This window comes from Tripterygium wilfordii, chromosome 4 (assembly GCF_013401445.1).
Source record: "Tripterygium wilfordii isolate XIE 37 chromosome 4, ASM1340144v1, whole genome shotgun sequence".
Taxonomy (NCBI): domain Eukaryota; kingdom Viridiplantae; phylum Streptophyta; class Magnoliopsida; order Celastrales; family Celastraceae; genus Tripterygium; species Tripterygium wilfordii.
The window spans coordinates 8128410-8141816 of NC_052235.1; the positions used below are offsets into that span (position 1 = coordinate 8128410).

The following is a 13407-nucleotide window of genomic DNA, read 5'->3' on the forward strand; positions in this document are numbered from 1 at the left end:
CCCACCAAAACGGAGCACTGGCACACCACGACCAATCCCCAATCATCATTCGTTGTCATCAATTGTTGATCCCATCAGAATTTGACCTTAAAGTTTCGGCCATCCATGAAGAAAATTGTCCGATCCGACCGCCGAAAACGCCTCCGGAAACAAAATGAATAACATCATAAATAGGTGAAGTACCTGGGCCTTCGATGGGAGTGGACGAAATGGAGATGGATAATCATAAACTGATGATGGAAGATCGGATGGGAGATTGTTTTATCACATGGAAGAGAGGAGTTTTGAAAGGAAAGATATTCTCGTGGAAAATTGTTTTGGAAATGGTATTATCAAATTTTAAAATACTTCTAAATATTGTAATTTTGAATTTCTTAGAGCCATAAAACTACTTCTATTTGCGACAAGTGTCCTTTAACAGTAATTAAAAATAATAATAATAATAGTATGATGGAGGGAAACAGAAACAGATAAATGATAAATCCTCCTTATAGTTATGGACACATTCAATTCAATATCTTTTCTTGATATAACTGGTTGGTAAACTACTAAACTTCCACAAAAAAATAAATAAAATCATATATACATACATGCCAGCATAATGCATTAATCTCTAAAAACAAGATATAAAAGATTGCTTTCCATTGTATCCCAATCAAATTCCAAAATAAGGTTTTGTATTCTCATATATCCATCCCAACACCCCCCTAATCCCCATAAACAAATTTTCTTTGCTTCTTGTGAACAATGCATTCTCTAAGTCATTTGTTGTTGCTTGCAACACTTCTAATTCTCTCTCTATCAATTATCCATGTTAAGGCAAGAGGGAAGACTCCATCCCAACTGGTGGAGGAGGTGTGTTCCAGAACCGGCGACACTTCCTCCTTCTGCACCAAGACTCTTGAATCCGATCCCCGAACATCATCGGCTCGCGATTTTCGTGCCCTAGCTAAGATTGCTTTGGATCTGGCCGTAACCAATTCGACAAAAACTGAAGCCTACATTAAGAACATGCTGAAGAAGAATGCCAAACCCGGAAAATTGAAGTCTGCACTCGAGTCATGTGTCGCATCTTATGAAGAAACCATCATATCATTCCGGAGCGCGCTGGTGGAAATCGACGAGGACAAGATGAGTGCAAATTATGATGCAAAAGTTGCCGGTGATGGTCCACTCCAGTGTGATCAAGCATTGGAGTCTGCTGGTGTCAAAGTTGAATCAATTTCAATGGCAAATCAAATCACTTATAGGTTTAGCGTAATTGGAGTTGAAATTACAGATCTTCTTTAGCTGATTGATCTGTTTCTAGACCAATGTACCGGTTTAATTTCTTATAATGCATATGTAAAGTGAATTCACCCGCCTAAGGAATAAAATACATGAAAAGTTCGTCCATGGAGAGAGTTGAGCAATTTCAAAACATAAAAAATTAAAATCGAACCAACGACCTCCGAAGAGAGGAGAGTTTCTTACCTAATAACAGAACTTTCATCGTAACAATGTCATTTATACACAAAATATCAATCAGGGGACCATGCCAGAGATCAATGGTAGGTCAAATCCTATATGCATGAAGAACAACAAACACAACGGAATTCCATTAACTATAAATGGTCTGCCTCATCAAAAAGACTACAAATGGTCTGCCAAAAAGAATAATACCAAATTAATTGTCATGAAACAATGGACAATGCAATCACGCGATACAGAAATACATAAATAAAGTGAAGCTCAAAACGACAGACGGAATTCTTCATTTAAATATTAACAAAAGGACAGTCGAACAAAAGTGGCTAGATGAAGCATTACGTGCTCATGGACCAGATACAAACTTTACCTTCGCCAAGAAATCTAGTGAACCAGGGAGATACCAATGAGCGCTGTTAGTAGTCGTCTTTATCTACCAGATGTATCCCCTCGCATGTCTACCAGATGTATCCTCGCATGTCCAAAAAAAACGTTCAGCCACATGATGTATTGGCAAGGATCCCGTTACATGATTGCACATGAACAAGTTCTTTCATTTCCATTCTCAAATTCATCATCTGACTCCTCCGTTTCGCTGCCATTGCCACAATATTCCATCTCAGCAATACGATTGATAGAATCGGGACGTACAAAAACAAGAAAGTAAATATGCAAGGAGGATTAAAACAAATAAAGTTCTCTCACCAGCCTTTTTCTCTTTAACTATGGTAACATGCATTTCAAGACATATAAAACCTATACTTCAGCAAGGTAAGCACGGAAATGGAATTTCATTGGAGCACATTGGCACCAGTGGTCAATCCTAAACATATTTCATTTGAATGTCTCAACAAGTACTTCTCCTTGAATATTTACTAAAGAAATAGTAGGAAGTACTTCTCCTTGAATATTTACTAAAGAAATAGTAGGTTGACCGGGTCCAAACGAACATATAAATTTATAATGTAATCAAGATGAGGATTTCCAGTAGGCTATGAACATCAAATTTTCTAAATTTTCTTTCAAGGTTAATGCAAGAGAACTTTGATTGAGTCATATATCTAGATAGTTGAGTTAAAGCAATGGAAATAGTTCTACAAGGGAATTGTATACCAATTTCACCAAAATCCGAAGCAGCATTTACTTCATTTAACAAATCAAACAAGAAAAAGGTCTGCATATATTACACAAAGAAGCGAATTAACAGAATTTTTTTTTATTAAAATGAATGCAAATTTTACAAAGTCTTGTAATTTCAAACAAAGTGGACACAAGTAATAAAACAACATAGTAAAGAATGTCAGTAACAACTGAGAAGTCAATACTCATAGTCTCATACCATGAATGAGAACTAACATTTTAAAGGAGTCAAGCAAGAATCATAATCAGCTTTCAAATTAATCCACATCCATGTTACTTGATTTAACTGCTCAGCAAAATAACATTTTGTCCACACCTCAATCAAAAATAAAAATTGGAAAAAATATTTGCATGGAGAGCCCTAAGAAACTGAAACTCATACCGTCAGACATGCTTTGTTAATTTAGTAACCCATGAACACAAAATTTTGAAAGAAAAGGATCTTCTTAGTCAACAAGTTTTAGGTTCTTGGAGTTAATTCTAATGGACTTATCCTAAGGACATGAGATCAGGAATGCATATGGTTCCACCATTTCAGCGGGAAATTTGGTAAGAGCAGAATGTCTTCCTCTCTCATTAAAATTTTAAGATGGAAAATCCACTCTTCATGTGAAACAATGAAATGATAAATAAAGCTGAATGCCAAGACACCAAAAATTCATTGTTTGTTATAATTTGCACAAGTTCAGATAACTTCTGAAAGATGTAAAGAGAGAACCAGTTTAAATATGTTCTTAGGTAATGAAAACAAGAGCCATATAGAAACAAAACCAGTTGAAGGTGTATGATACAGATTTTAAAGAATTATATATTAGCACATTGCATTACAGAAAATATTTGTAGGAATTGAATTGAAATGGAACATATAATAGATATGGGAGCTCAGAGTCTTGAACAGTTGAACTATCATTAGTGCATACAATATTACAATTTTGGCAAAGAAAGTTTGTCTGTGTGTTTGTGCAGCTAAGAAGTCATAGTCTTTTAGAAATCTAGTCTGTGTCCATTTCTTGAAAAATTAAACAATCCATCTGTAGAAAATAGATAGTGCTTCTGCAGCAGAATTTCCTTTTCTTGGCAGACTTAAGTGCTTCCTCTTAATATATAATAAAAGAAAAGTGCTCACTCTAGGTACTTGACCTTGCAATATGGATTGCATTACAAGTCTCCCCAGGAGATGATACCTAAGGACAAAGAAGAGTAGCAGCCATCCCTTCCACTTAAAAATGGGCTTAAAATATTGAGCTTCTCAATCACATGAATTCGAGTTAATTTAAATATATGGATACGTCATCAGGTGAGAAAACCAAATGGATGCCAGCCACTTGAATTTCATTTTCAAGCAGTAAAAAAGAATTATTGAAAGATGGTACCATGGGGGTGTGATGAGAATTGTAGGAGTGAGGAAGTTAATTATGAATCCTTATTTAAGTTTAGGCAACTAATTAGAGTTTGTTGAGGAATCCTTATTTAAGTCAACAAATTAGAGTTTGTTTCCTAAGTTTAACAGAAGTCTAGGTTAGTTTAAGAGTCCTAATTGGAGTTTGTTTTACTAAATAAGTATAGGTTTTGATGTATATAAATACAGAGTTTATGTAGTTGTTTTATTATGCACTAGAGAATTAGAAGAATATTTTGGAGGGTTTGCCTAGATTTTATCCCAACTGTAATAGGTTCTCAAAGGGCACACTCTGCTTTGATTTGCTTGAGCTAGGATAGAACCATTATGTGTGTTCTATACTAGATTTATTAGGCTCTTTGGGGTATACTTGCTTCAATTGGCTTGCCTAGAGACTAGAGTAGATTCATTATGTGCTTTCTCTGCCATGTTCAATCAAATATATTTTTTAGCTTTGAATTGAATCGAAGGCTTCTTGTCAAATTCTTAACAAGGTCCTCAACAGGGTGCCTCCCACGTACAAGCATTTCTTAGTGTACAATAAATCAAGCACATCAATGAACAAATCCTCAGTTACAGCAAAACCATCACCTGACGACTAGCAAATGCTAGTATTTCAATGGTTTTGACAATACCCAAAGGAATGTCTTCCCTTTAAAAAGCCCTTTGTTCTATTCTATCCATATGATCAAGAACACAGCTAATGGTTGAGTTAATAAGTTTTCTTGCCTCTAGCTTTGCTTCTGCAGAACTTTCGGGCTCCAAGTAATTGTTATATCTTGAATTCATCAATCCTAAGTTCATCTATGCAATTCAAAATATTTCTTTATTCTGCTTATCTTTGTCCACTTCTATAGTGATTTCTGAATATCACTTTCCTCTTCTTTTTTTTGCTTGAAAAATGCCAGTTAAGCTATTATCGAAAAAAGTTTGGAGTCCTCCAGCCTGTTCTGAGTCAGATGACAGAGGGAGATCAAGAATTTGAACTGATCAGGCTAATGCAGACAAGTATTTTCAGATCATCAGAGGGCCTAGTACTTACAACTTAAAAGATTGTACTTAACAGTTAACAGCCATTAGCATAAATAGATAAATCATATTTTTAGAAGTACAATGGCTTCTAAGATCCTAATCTCAAATCAAAATCAGGATTAACACAGGATGAACTTTGAGACTGATTAACGCATAAAGCAAAAAAGCACAAAATGTATAAATAAAAGCAAAATCTTAATCTTTTCCAAATAGAATTCAAGGGAAAAAAATTACATACCTGGGCTCAAATTCCCTGATCTCAGCAAGCTCACTTCCGCAAGCATCTGTCCACTGCACTTTCCTCCTTTCTGTGTGACCAGGGCTATCACTACCCTTTTCATTCAATACATCACTTTGATCAGTGACCTGAATTGGACCTGGAATGCTCTTTGATGGCTTCTTCAAGCTACTCTTAAGGGAGACTTTTCTCATATTATTTTCATCAATAAGATCAGATGCATGATCTTTGCCCTTGTCCGAAACAAGAGGCCCTGGCGAGACATCTTGCTGTTGTGTAGGACCTACTTTAAGAGGGGATGGGGCATCAATTCCTGTGGAAGTGCGACCAAAGCAGACAAAGGAAGCACACCCGCGGGAAAGCCGATTCTTCGTGGAAGCCAGCTGGAGGTCAGGGTCAGGTTCTTGGTCCACCAACTGGTAATGATTCCACGGACTAACTCTCATGGATTTGTCTTCGTGCTCTTGACCCAAGAGAAGAAGGGTCAAGCCCTTGCTATAACCAGAAGCTGACGAAGAGAAGAACCCTCCACCTTCCAATGCCAATAACATCAGTTCTGCTCATCTGGGGCCACAATACACTTTCAGTAAAGCTCCGAACTGAGGCCACCAGCCCTTTGTGCAACCCTATCACAAAATCAGGCATGATTTCAAACATTCAAGATCACAAACAAGTTAAGCATAACAGTGCAACTCTACGTTACCAAATTACGGTTCTTTGGTTTTTCCTTACTTTACACAGATTTCAGGTAGAACCGTTAAGAACTAGTTACTTTGACAGCATACTTTTTCAATTATCATTAACTATGAGGTAATGTGACGACTGACTTGTATTAATGTCAACATTTCCCCAGGTTTCATAAAATTATTAAGGCTAGTATCAAATTTATTTAAAGCCATAAAATATGATCGGTCACATTTCAACAAACTAGGTATGGATACAACAATTCCATGGGCAGTTGAATTTACACATAACATGCGAAGAAATAAAAGAGATAGAACAAAACAGCAGCTTGCTTTTTTGGTAATTGAGAACTATATCATACAAGTTTGTCCTTTGGACATCCGATATGGGCCTAAACTTTGGCCGTCAGGTCCACACGCACGAAAGTTTCCCAACTGATTACAGGTTAAGTTGGGTCAAAACCCAGCGCGTGACCACAAACGTATTGAAAGGCAAGATAATATGGTAAATAGTAAAAGGAAAAAAGTTCCACCTATGAGAGATATGGAGAGCTAATCTCAATGAAACAATAAAATTTCAGATGAAAACAGATCTAGTGACCAAAAAAGAAGTTCGCTCTTTGGAGATTATTTCCATGAAATTGATGTATAAAAATGAATGATCAGACCAAAAAGGGAAAATAAACGATTTTGATTCACACTGTCATAGCATATTAATTAATTTCCTAGAATCAAAAAGTTACTAAAGACAGAATCAAATAGAGTTTACAAATCAACACCAGCTTCCTTCACAGTCAAAACAAAGCTTGATTTAAATAAACAGCTAAGAAGAATTCAAAACAAAACCAATTGTTTATGATCCGTTTACTCCATAAGCAACAACAGCATAAAACAAATCAAAACTGCAAAACGCCAAAGCACCGAACCAGGCTCACAATAATGCTCAAAAGAGAACAGAAATAGAAAGCAACACCTTCCACAGCTAAATCTGGATGATTCTACTCTACTTTCGCTTACTTCAAATAAAAAAAAATGAAATAAGATTCACAACTTCCTCAAATTTCTCGGGAACCAAACAGAAAGTTGTCAAAGAAAGAAATTAAAGAGTGCAATACCTGACAGGAAGTTTCAGATTTGATAGTGATTCCCGGTAACTAAATCGGCGGCGCCGGGATGTCGGATCGCGGCTCCTACGAATTAAATCGCCTAGTAATTGGCGACTTGTGGTTGAAATAGAAGAAAAATAAAGAGAGAAAAATAAAAATAAAAATATTTCCGGGGTTTAATTCTTGTTCGAATTATTTGAAGGAGGATGGAGATAATGACTCGACGGCGTATGATAGCGACGGGTCCAGTTTTATTTGGTCGTGTTTTTTTCACTTTTTTTTTTTAAAATTTCTGCTTTTACTTTTCTTATTTTATTATTTATTAAAATATAAAAATAATCTTCTCTCACTTTCAGGAAAGTGAGTGCATATGAATATGATGGGTGGTGTGGTAATTAATTAATTATGAAGAGAAAGCTTGCTTTTCTTTCTGTGCCTTCCTTTTGAGGTCAATACAATTAGTTTAATATTAGTATTTGTTTTTTTCACTTTAACTTCTCCGCCATGTTAAGACAGGTAAAAAGTCTCATATCATAAGGTTTCGTGTAAATTAACGATATGATTTAAAAGATAAAATCACACAAATTTTTTAAGTCCCGAACGTGGATAATACCTAGAATTTGAGCCTAATCTATCTCATCTCCTTATTCTCATCCCTCTAAATCTCTTCAAATTATAACACAAGAAGTTCCATAATCAAGTTTTCAGCAAATTGGATGGTAATAATTGTGCAGATGTTTTTCTTTGTCAGTGACATTGAAGTTATTTTTTGGCACAAACATGGATAACTTTTGGCCTCCATTAATGAAATACTTATTATTTTATATAAAATACAAATAACAAAATTGTTATACAAATAGTCAAAATACTAAAAGAATTATTATCCTTTTTTTTATATATATTTTTCTTCAACATCATTTTTGATTTGGATTCTTCTGTGTACAAATACAAGGTTCTGGTTCAATTGTGGAATTGACCTGTGGGGGAGGGTGGGGGGGGGGGGGTTCATTCAGGCTACAGAGGAGGTTGTCAATTATAGACCATAAAAGGGGGAACAAACAAACGTCAATCAATTCTTCAAGCCCCATTAACAAGTTGCATGGAAGTCTCCTCTGGAAGTAATGGTTGTGTGGGAGCCTTGGATCTAGTCCATCACTCTCCATACCATACCATACAACCAACCAAATAGACAAAAGCAGAAAATTCAAGGGACCAAAAAAAAATCTTCAGATATTTTCCTTCTTCCCATTTCTTCATAGCAAATCTTCATCAAGATATACAGGAGAGCAAATTTACACAGATGATTTTTTTTTCAGTATATAACACATCCTTAAAAGAAGATGAAGAAAAACCTAAAGTTTAAAAATCATTCTGACAGCAAATGTCACGCAAAAACAAGAAAGATTAACTTGCCAGCAGCACCCTGTCTAGTAGAACACACAAGCTACTAAAAGAAAGTATTCTGTTGAGATACGCGATGAAGTTGCCAGCACCCTGCCTTTGATTTTCTACAAAGGACAGTTTCCATGTAATGCTTCGAACAACCAAGCGACTACATCATCCATTTCAAGTTATTCAGCAAGCAAACTGCAAACAAACAACAACAACATACCACAAAAGGTTTCCTGGACAGGCCAATTTAGTCCGCATGCATGTCCATTGAAGAATCATTGGAACTGGGAGGATTGGCATGTCTGTCCTGGTTTTGAATAAAGTTGGCCTCATTGCGGCTTCCATTAGATGGACCACCAGCTGGGTAGTGGCCTTCCTGAGCAATGTGATAGTTCTGAAGACTCCGCCGAACGGGGCTCGACAAAGCATTTGAGAAAATTAAATTTTTGGATTGATTATTAGAGTGTTCAGAGCGAGCTCCCTGCCCACCACTTGTTCTGCCTGCTGTGCCAGACGAGGCTGAAGAAACCGAAAAGCTGGAATTTGTGAACTGCGTAGATGGTTGAGAATTCTGAGGAATGGGTGCTCTAGGGGACATTGATGGCTCTTCTCCACAATAGTCCAGCTCATTCTGCATAGACATTAGAAGAAATTAATCATTCATTGTTTTCAGTTCAAAAGAAAAAAATTAATCAACTACTACTGTAGCACTAATTCAACAAGTACTCTCTCCTCGCCCCTCCTCTTAACATATATATCCTCTACTTTCAAAGAAAGAAATCGCAATGTACAAGGCAATGAAATATCCAACAAACCTGAATGTAATTAAGTATATCAACTGTAGTCACTCTCGAACCACCTTCTTGCAGCCTCCTAATCCATTGATACAGTTTTTCCTTAAAACAATATGAACAAGATATGTCATGAAAAGAAGAGCATATTAAAGTCAAACACCAAAACCTACATAAATTATGTTATATGGGATTTCAAAACTTCATTCATCATTGTCTACTGCAATATAGTTTTTCCTCAAGTATGAGGGTATACAAAACTCAATAGAAAATAGTAAATTAAATTCAGCAGTCCTTGAAGAACTGATTTCAGAAGATAAATGTACTACCAGCCAACATTAATCTTAGGCAGTAGTATCTAAAGATTCTAAACGGATGCCTACACCAAATTCACCATTCGAAATGAATTAGAACTGGGAACCAGTTGCAAAATTGGAGCAAAAGCTTAGTGGAACCATCTGAATTACGCGAAAGCCCTCATCTCTGCACAACCTCACAAGTAATCAAAGTTAAGCCATCATTCACTCAATTCCATCAACAGATTCATCTCGTTCCACATACAGGTGCTATTTGTGAGTTCTCACAGACCCCCAAGTCTTCTCCTTTATCAATAGCCATAGCTCCCAAGCTACCAGCATCACCCTCTGCATCAAGCAGCGCAACATTTGATCCTGCAGAGTCTTCCACTGCACCACTCGCAATTGCATCATACCCTTTGCTCATAACATTAGTACCACGAACCACTAGATTTGCACTAGTACTTGTTTCATTACCAGCAGCCAATCCACGGGTCAAATTCAGAGCATCAGCGACGGACCGACCCTAGCATTTTCATGCACAACTGGCCTCTACACCTTTTCATTCTTATTTGTACACATAGTACCCATAGCCTTCTCATTATTCTCCACTTGACATCGATGCCCAAATACATGGCATTTAGGATATCGCTCAAATTTCCACTCATACTCTACTCGAATCTCAACTGGCTCATCACCATCATGAAGTTTCCCAAGGATGAATGATTGCAGCTATTCCTTCTTCGCATCTAACATTACACATACCCACGCGAAAGATGTTCTTGTACCATGCATCATGATTTTGTCACAAGTGAGAGGCTTCCCCACCGCACTAGCAGCATGCTTAGGCCTTTGGAGTTCTATAAATGCAACGATAGATGGTGCAACTGTACCCAAGTTGGTATATGCGTAATGCATGATCCTTTCCTTAACAAAAAACCTGATCTGGCTTCCACTGCAGCAACACAATCAATTTCCCACCAAGCATCAACAGAACCTTTTTCAAGGATACCCTGAACATTGTCAATACTCCCCACATCTGAAATAATAAATCCATCCATCATCTTCCAGGCCCATTTTCCTCCAAACCCTCTCAGCTAAGTTCCGGACCACCTTAAAAGGCATGGAGACTGCAATGAAATAACCTACCAAACACCTTTCCCACTTATCCAAGCCATCAGCAACCATTTCACGGGTTGGTTGAACATAAAATTTTCTATCTTTTTCTACTGGTGGAATACATTCAAGCTTCAAAGTTTCATTGCCTCCTTGGTGACCAAACAACCCTGGCCAAGTTGATATTCCAAAGTCATTTGGCACAGTACACATACACAAACTCTTTTTTTTTGTTCTTCATTGCTGCCACCAGCTTGAAAATCCTCCAATCTAATCCCTTGAAACCCAACTTTGCTACCCAATGGAGGGAATTCTTCCATGGAATTACCCTTTCCTGCCACTGCTGGATCTACAACCATGGCTAATCCCCACTGCAGTATCGAACCCAATCTCTTCCCAGAATCAAGCTTCAAACTCTTACCAACAGCAACAAACTACCACCTGCACAAAAACTACACAGCTTACCTGATGCAGATATAGCACTGCCTCCCCCTGCACACACATAGACCACCTTCAACAGTACTGTCACACCCAGCCACCCGCCCCAGAGAGGCAAGGTGGACCATAGGTCCACCAGTTATAGTAATATTGCCTTCAACGATGCACAAATCCCGAAATCGCAACCTAGGATTTTAGAAAGATAAATTGCCCGAAAACAAACCCGTCATTGCAATGCATAGATCGAATCGAAGCCCCAAAATTAATCTCACTCCTACTAAAATTGGATTTTGCAGCTTAATATCCCTGAGTAATACTACTCTCAACAAAATTTCTTGATGAAAACTCGTTTTGCTACTCAGGGAAGGCACGAACAATTGAGCATGCACACGCACTCAAGCACAAATTCTTCAAGAATGAAGATGAAAACACGAAAAAACAAGCCAGAATGGCAACATAAAAAGAATGGAATTTCTCCAATTCTAATCATCAGTCAAACAATCTCTGTAAACCACAATGGGAACTGGACAACGAAAGGCCAATTGTTCTAGCCTTTGCCCCATCCCCATAACAGAAACAAGAAAACACATAAGATGCAGTGAAATTAAGCTTGTAACCACAAAGTTAACAGCTGCCAAGGTCCACATTAGAGGGGCAGGTAGGCTCTACGCAGTTGAACATTTTCTTATGAAACTCTATACACGCTTCAGCATCGATAAAAAAAAATGCGTAATAACTGGGTAGGATGATATTCCTGCCTACATCGCAAACATGGTTAGAGGCCTATTTCCTTCATCCCACCCTCTAGACTATATATATCATGCCAATTACATCATCTAGAAGAACAAGACCCCCCCCCATTATAACCAGAACATTAAAATACTCAAGATAAAAAGAAGAGTCAATAATCACCAGGGTTGGTAATAATGAATTAATTCTAAGAACTACAAAGCACCGAGAGAAGATAGTACATGCACATCTATCAGATCAGACAAGCCACTCCATAGAGAACGACAACGGACCAAACCAAGACAAGAAAACGTTTTTAATTTATCAAATCAAAGCCTGCAAAAATTAACATAAAAGTCAAAGACAAGAGGGGTTAGGAAATCTTACAAGGCCGTGGCGTTCACCGGCTTGGAAGGAGAGCTTCTGTTGGTTCATGGCCTGGGTGTACAGCTGTGAGAGAGAGTTGGCAGCGCCACAAAACGAGGCGTACATGTTTCGATCCACCTCGTCCAGGCTCGTGGCTATTGACTTCCTCTTCTTCCCCATCCTATGCCGCTTCAACAATCAATTTGCAGAGGATATGTGTACTTGTATATACAATTCTCCTTTGTATCAATTGAATCCGTGTGCTTACAGAGAGTTTACAGAGATGGTTGATGTTCAATCAAATTCCTATCGCAGATGGTTGTGGAGGAAACACGGCGGTTTATGTATCTTTATGCAAAAGTGGTTTCGAGAAGACAATTGCATCTTTGTAGAACAGTACATTCGGATTGCGAGTGAAGTTGGACTGTCGATTTGTCGACTTTTGGCGTCACCTACATGTAACCAACTATAAATTTTTGGGATAAATATTTTGATAATAATAATAAACCAAAGTCTTTTCTTTATTAGGCCCACGGGCAATCGAGTTACCCCTTATTTAGCAAGGTTTTGAAATCTCATTCGGCCCGTAAAATTTATTGATTCATAATTTAATGGTTTAATCGAGATTAGATCGAGTTTGAGACTTTGAGTCAGTTTAATATTAAATTATTAAATATATATTTAGTTAATATAAATAAAAAAAATACAAAATCTTGTAGTGTATAAAATATAGCTAAAATTTACATTGTTTAAGTAATTTCTTTCTAAAAGCAATATATTCATCTCTGTTTAGATCCCACTACTTAATTTTACACTCTTGTACTACTCTACTTCTTCTAGGTCATTTCGTTTCATAAAACATATTTCTAACATTATCATTCTATGTTGTGTGGTTACACTCTCCCCCAGAATCACTTTGCAATCTTTACAAAGTCTTATATCTATCTTTCGACTAAGAATGAAATATATATGACTAGAGTTATACCTACTCTTAAAAGTAATTAAATGTGATTCTCTCTTCTTAAACTAACGACAAACTCTAAAATATTTTCTCCAACCTCATTTTATCCTCAAACTCATACTTTCCATGTACACTATCAAAAATTTTACTATATTTTCCTACATGTCCATTTAGGTCTCTCCCAAAAAATATTTGTCCTACTTGAAGCCCCCTTAACAATCTCATCTAAGTCCTCCCAAATTAATGTTGTGAA

General features: G+C 37.1%; 3 protein-coding genes across 5 annotated transcripts; 1 reads left to right on the forward strand and 2 right to left on the reverse strand.

Moving 5' to 3' along the window:
- Positions 1-544: 544 nt before the first annotated feature.
- Positions 545-1290, forward strand: LOC119996898 (putative invertase inhibitor). The gene has a single exon (XM_038843675.1). It carries the CDS (start codon positions 748-750, stop codon positions 1288-1290), a length of 543 nt encoding a protein of 180 aa, XP_038699603.1. The 5' UTR covers positions 545-747.
- On the reverse strand, positions 1063-7231 carry LOC119997910. 2 transcript variants are annotated; one of them, XR_005468090.1, is made up of 4 exons: positions 7075-7231; positions 5277-5902; positions 1838-2062; positions 1063-1198 (listed from the first exon to the last, which is right to left on the reverse strand). XR_005468090.1 is itself a non-coding variant. In XM_038845140.1 (3 exons), the coding sequence occupies exons 2-3, from the start codon at positions 5825-5827 to the stop codon at positions 1993-1995; spliced, it is 621 nt and encodes a 206-aa protein (XP_038701068.1). In that variant the 5' UTR covers positions 5828-5902; positions 7075-7231; the 3' UTR covers positions 1572-1992. The 2 variants fall into 2 exon arrangements, 1 of the variants encoding a protein (XP_038701068.1); XM_038845140.1 differs by lacking the exon at positions 1063-1198 and having other exon boundaries at positions 1572-2062.
- A 1044-nt stretch (positions 7232-8275) lies between these two features.
- On the reverse strand, positions 8276-12651 carry LOC119997390. Of its 2 annotated transcripts, XM_038844366.1 has the most exons (4): positions 12538-12651; positions 12215-12485; positions 9273-9353; positions 8276-9088 (listed from the first exon to the last, which is right to left on the reverse strand). In XM_038844366.1, exons 2-4 carry the CDS (start codon positions 12371-12373, stop codon positions 8705-8707), a joined length of 624 nt encoding a protein of 207 aa, XP_038700294.1. In that variant the 5' UTR covers positions 12374-12485; positions 12538-12651; the 3' UTR covers positions 8276-8704. The 2 variants fall into 2 exon arrangements, with proteins under 2 accessions (XP_038700294.1, XP_038700293.1); XM_038844365.1 differs by lacking the exon at positions 12538-12651 and having other exon boundaries at positions 12215-12526.
- Between the last annotated feature and the right edge of the window lie 756 nt (positions 12652-13407).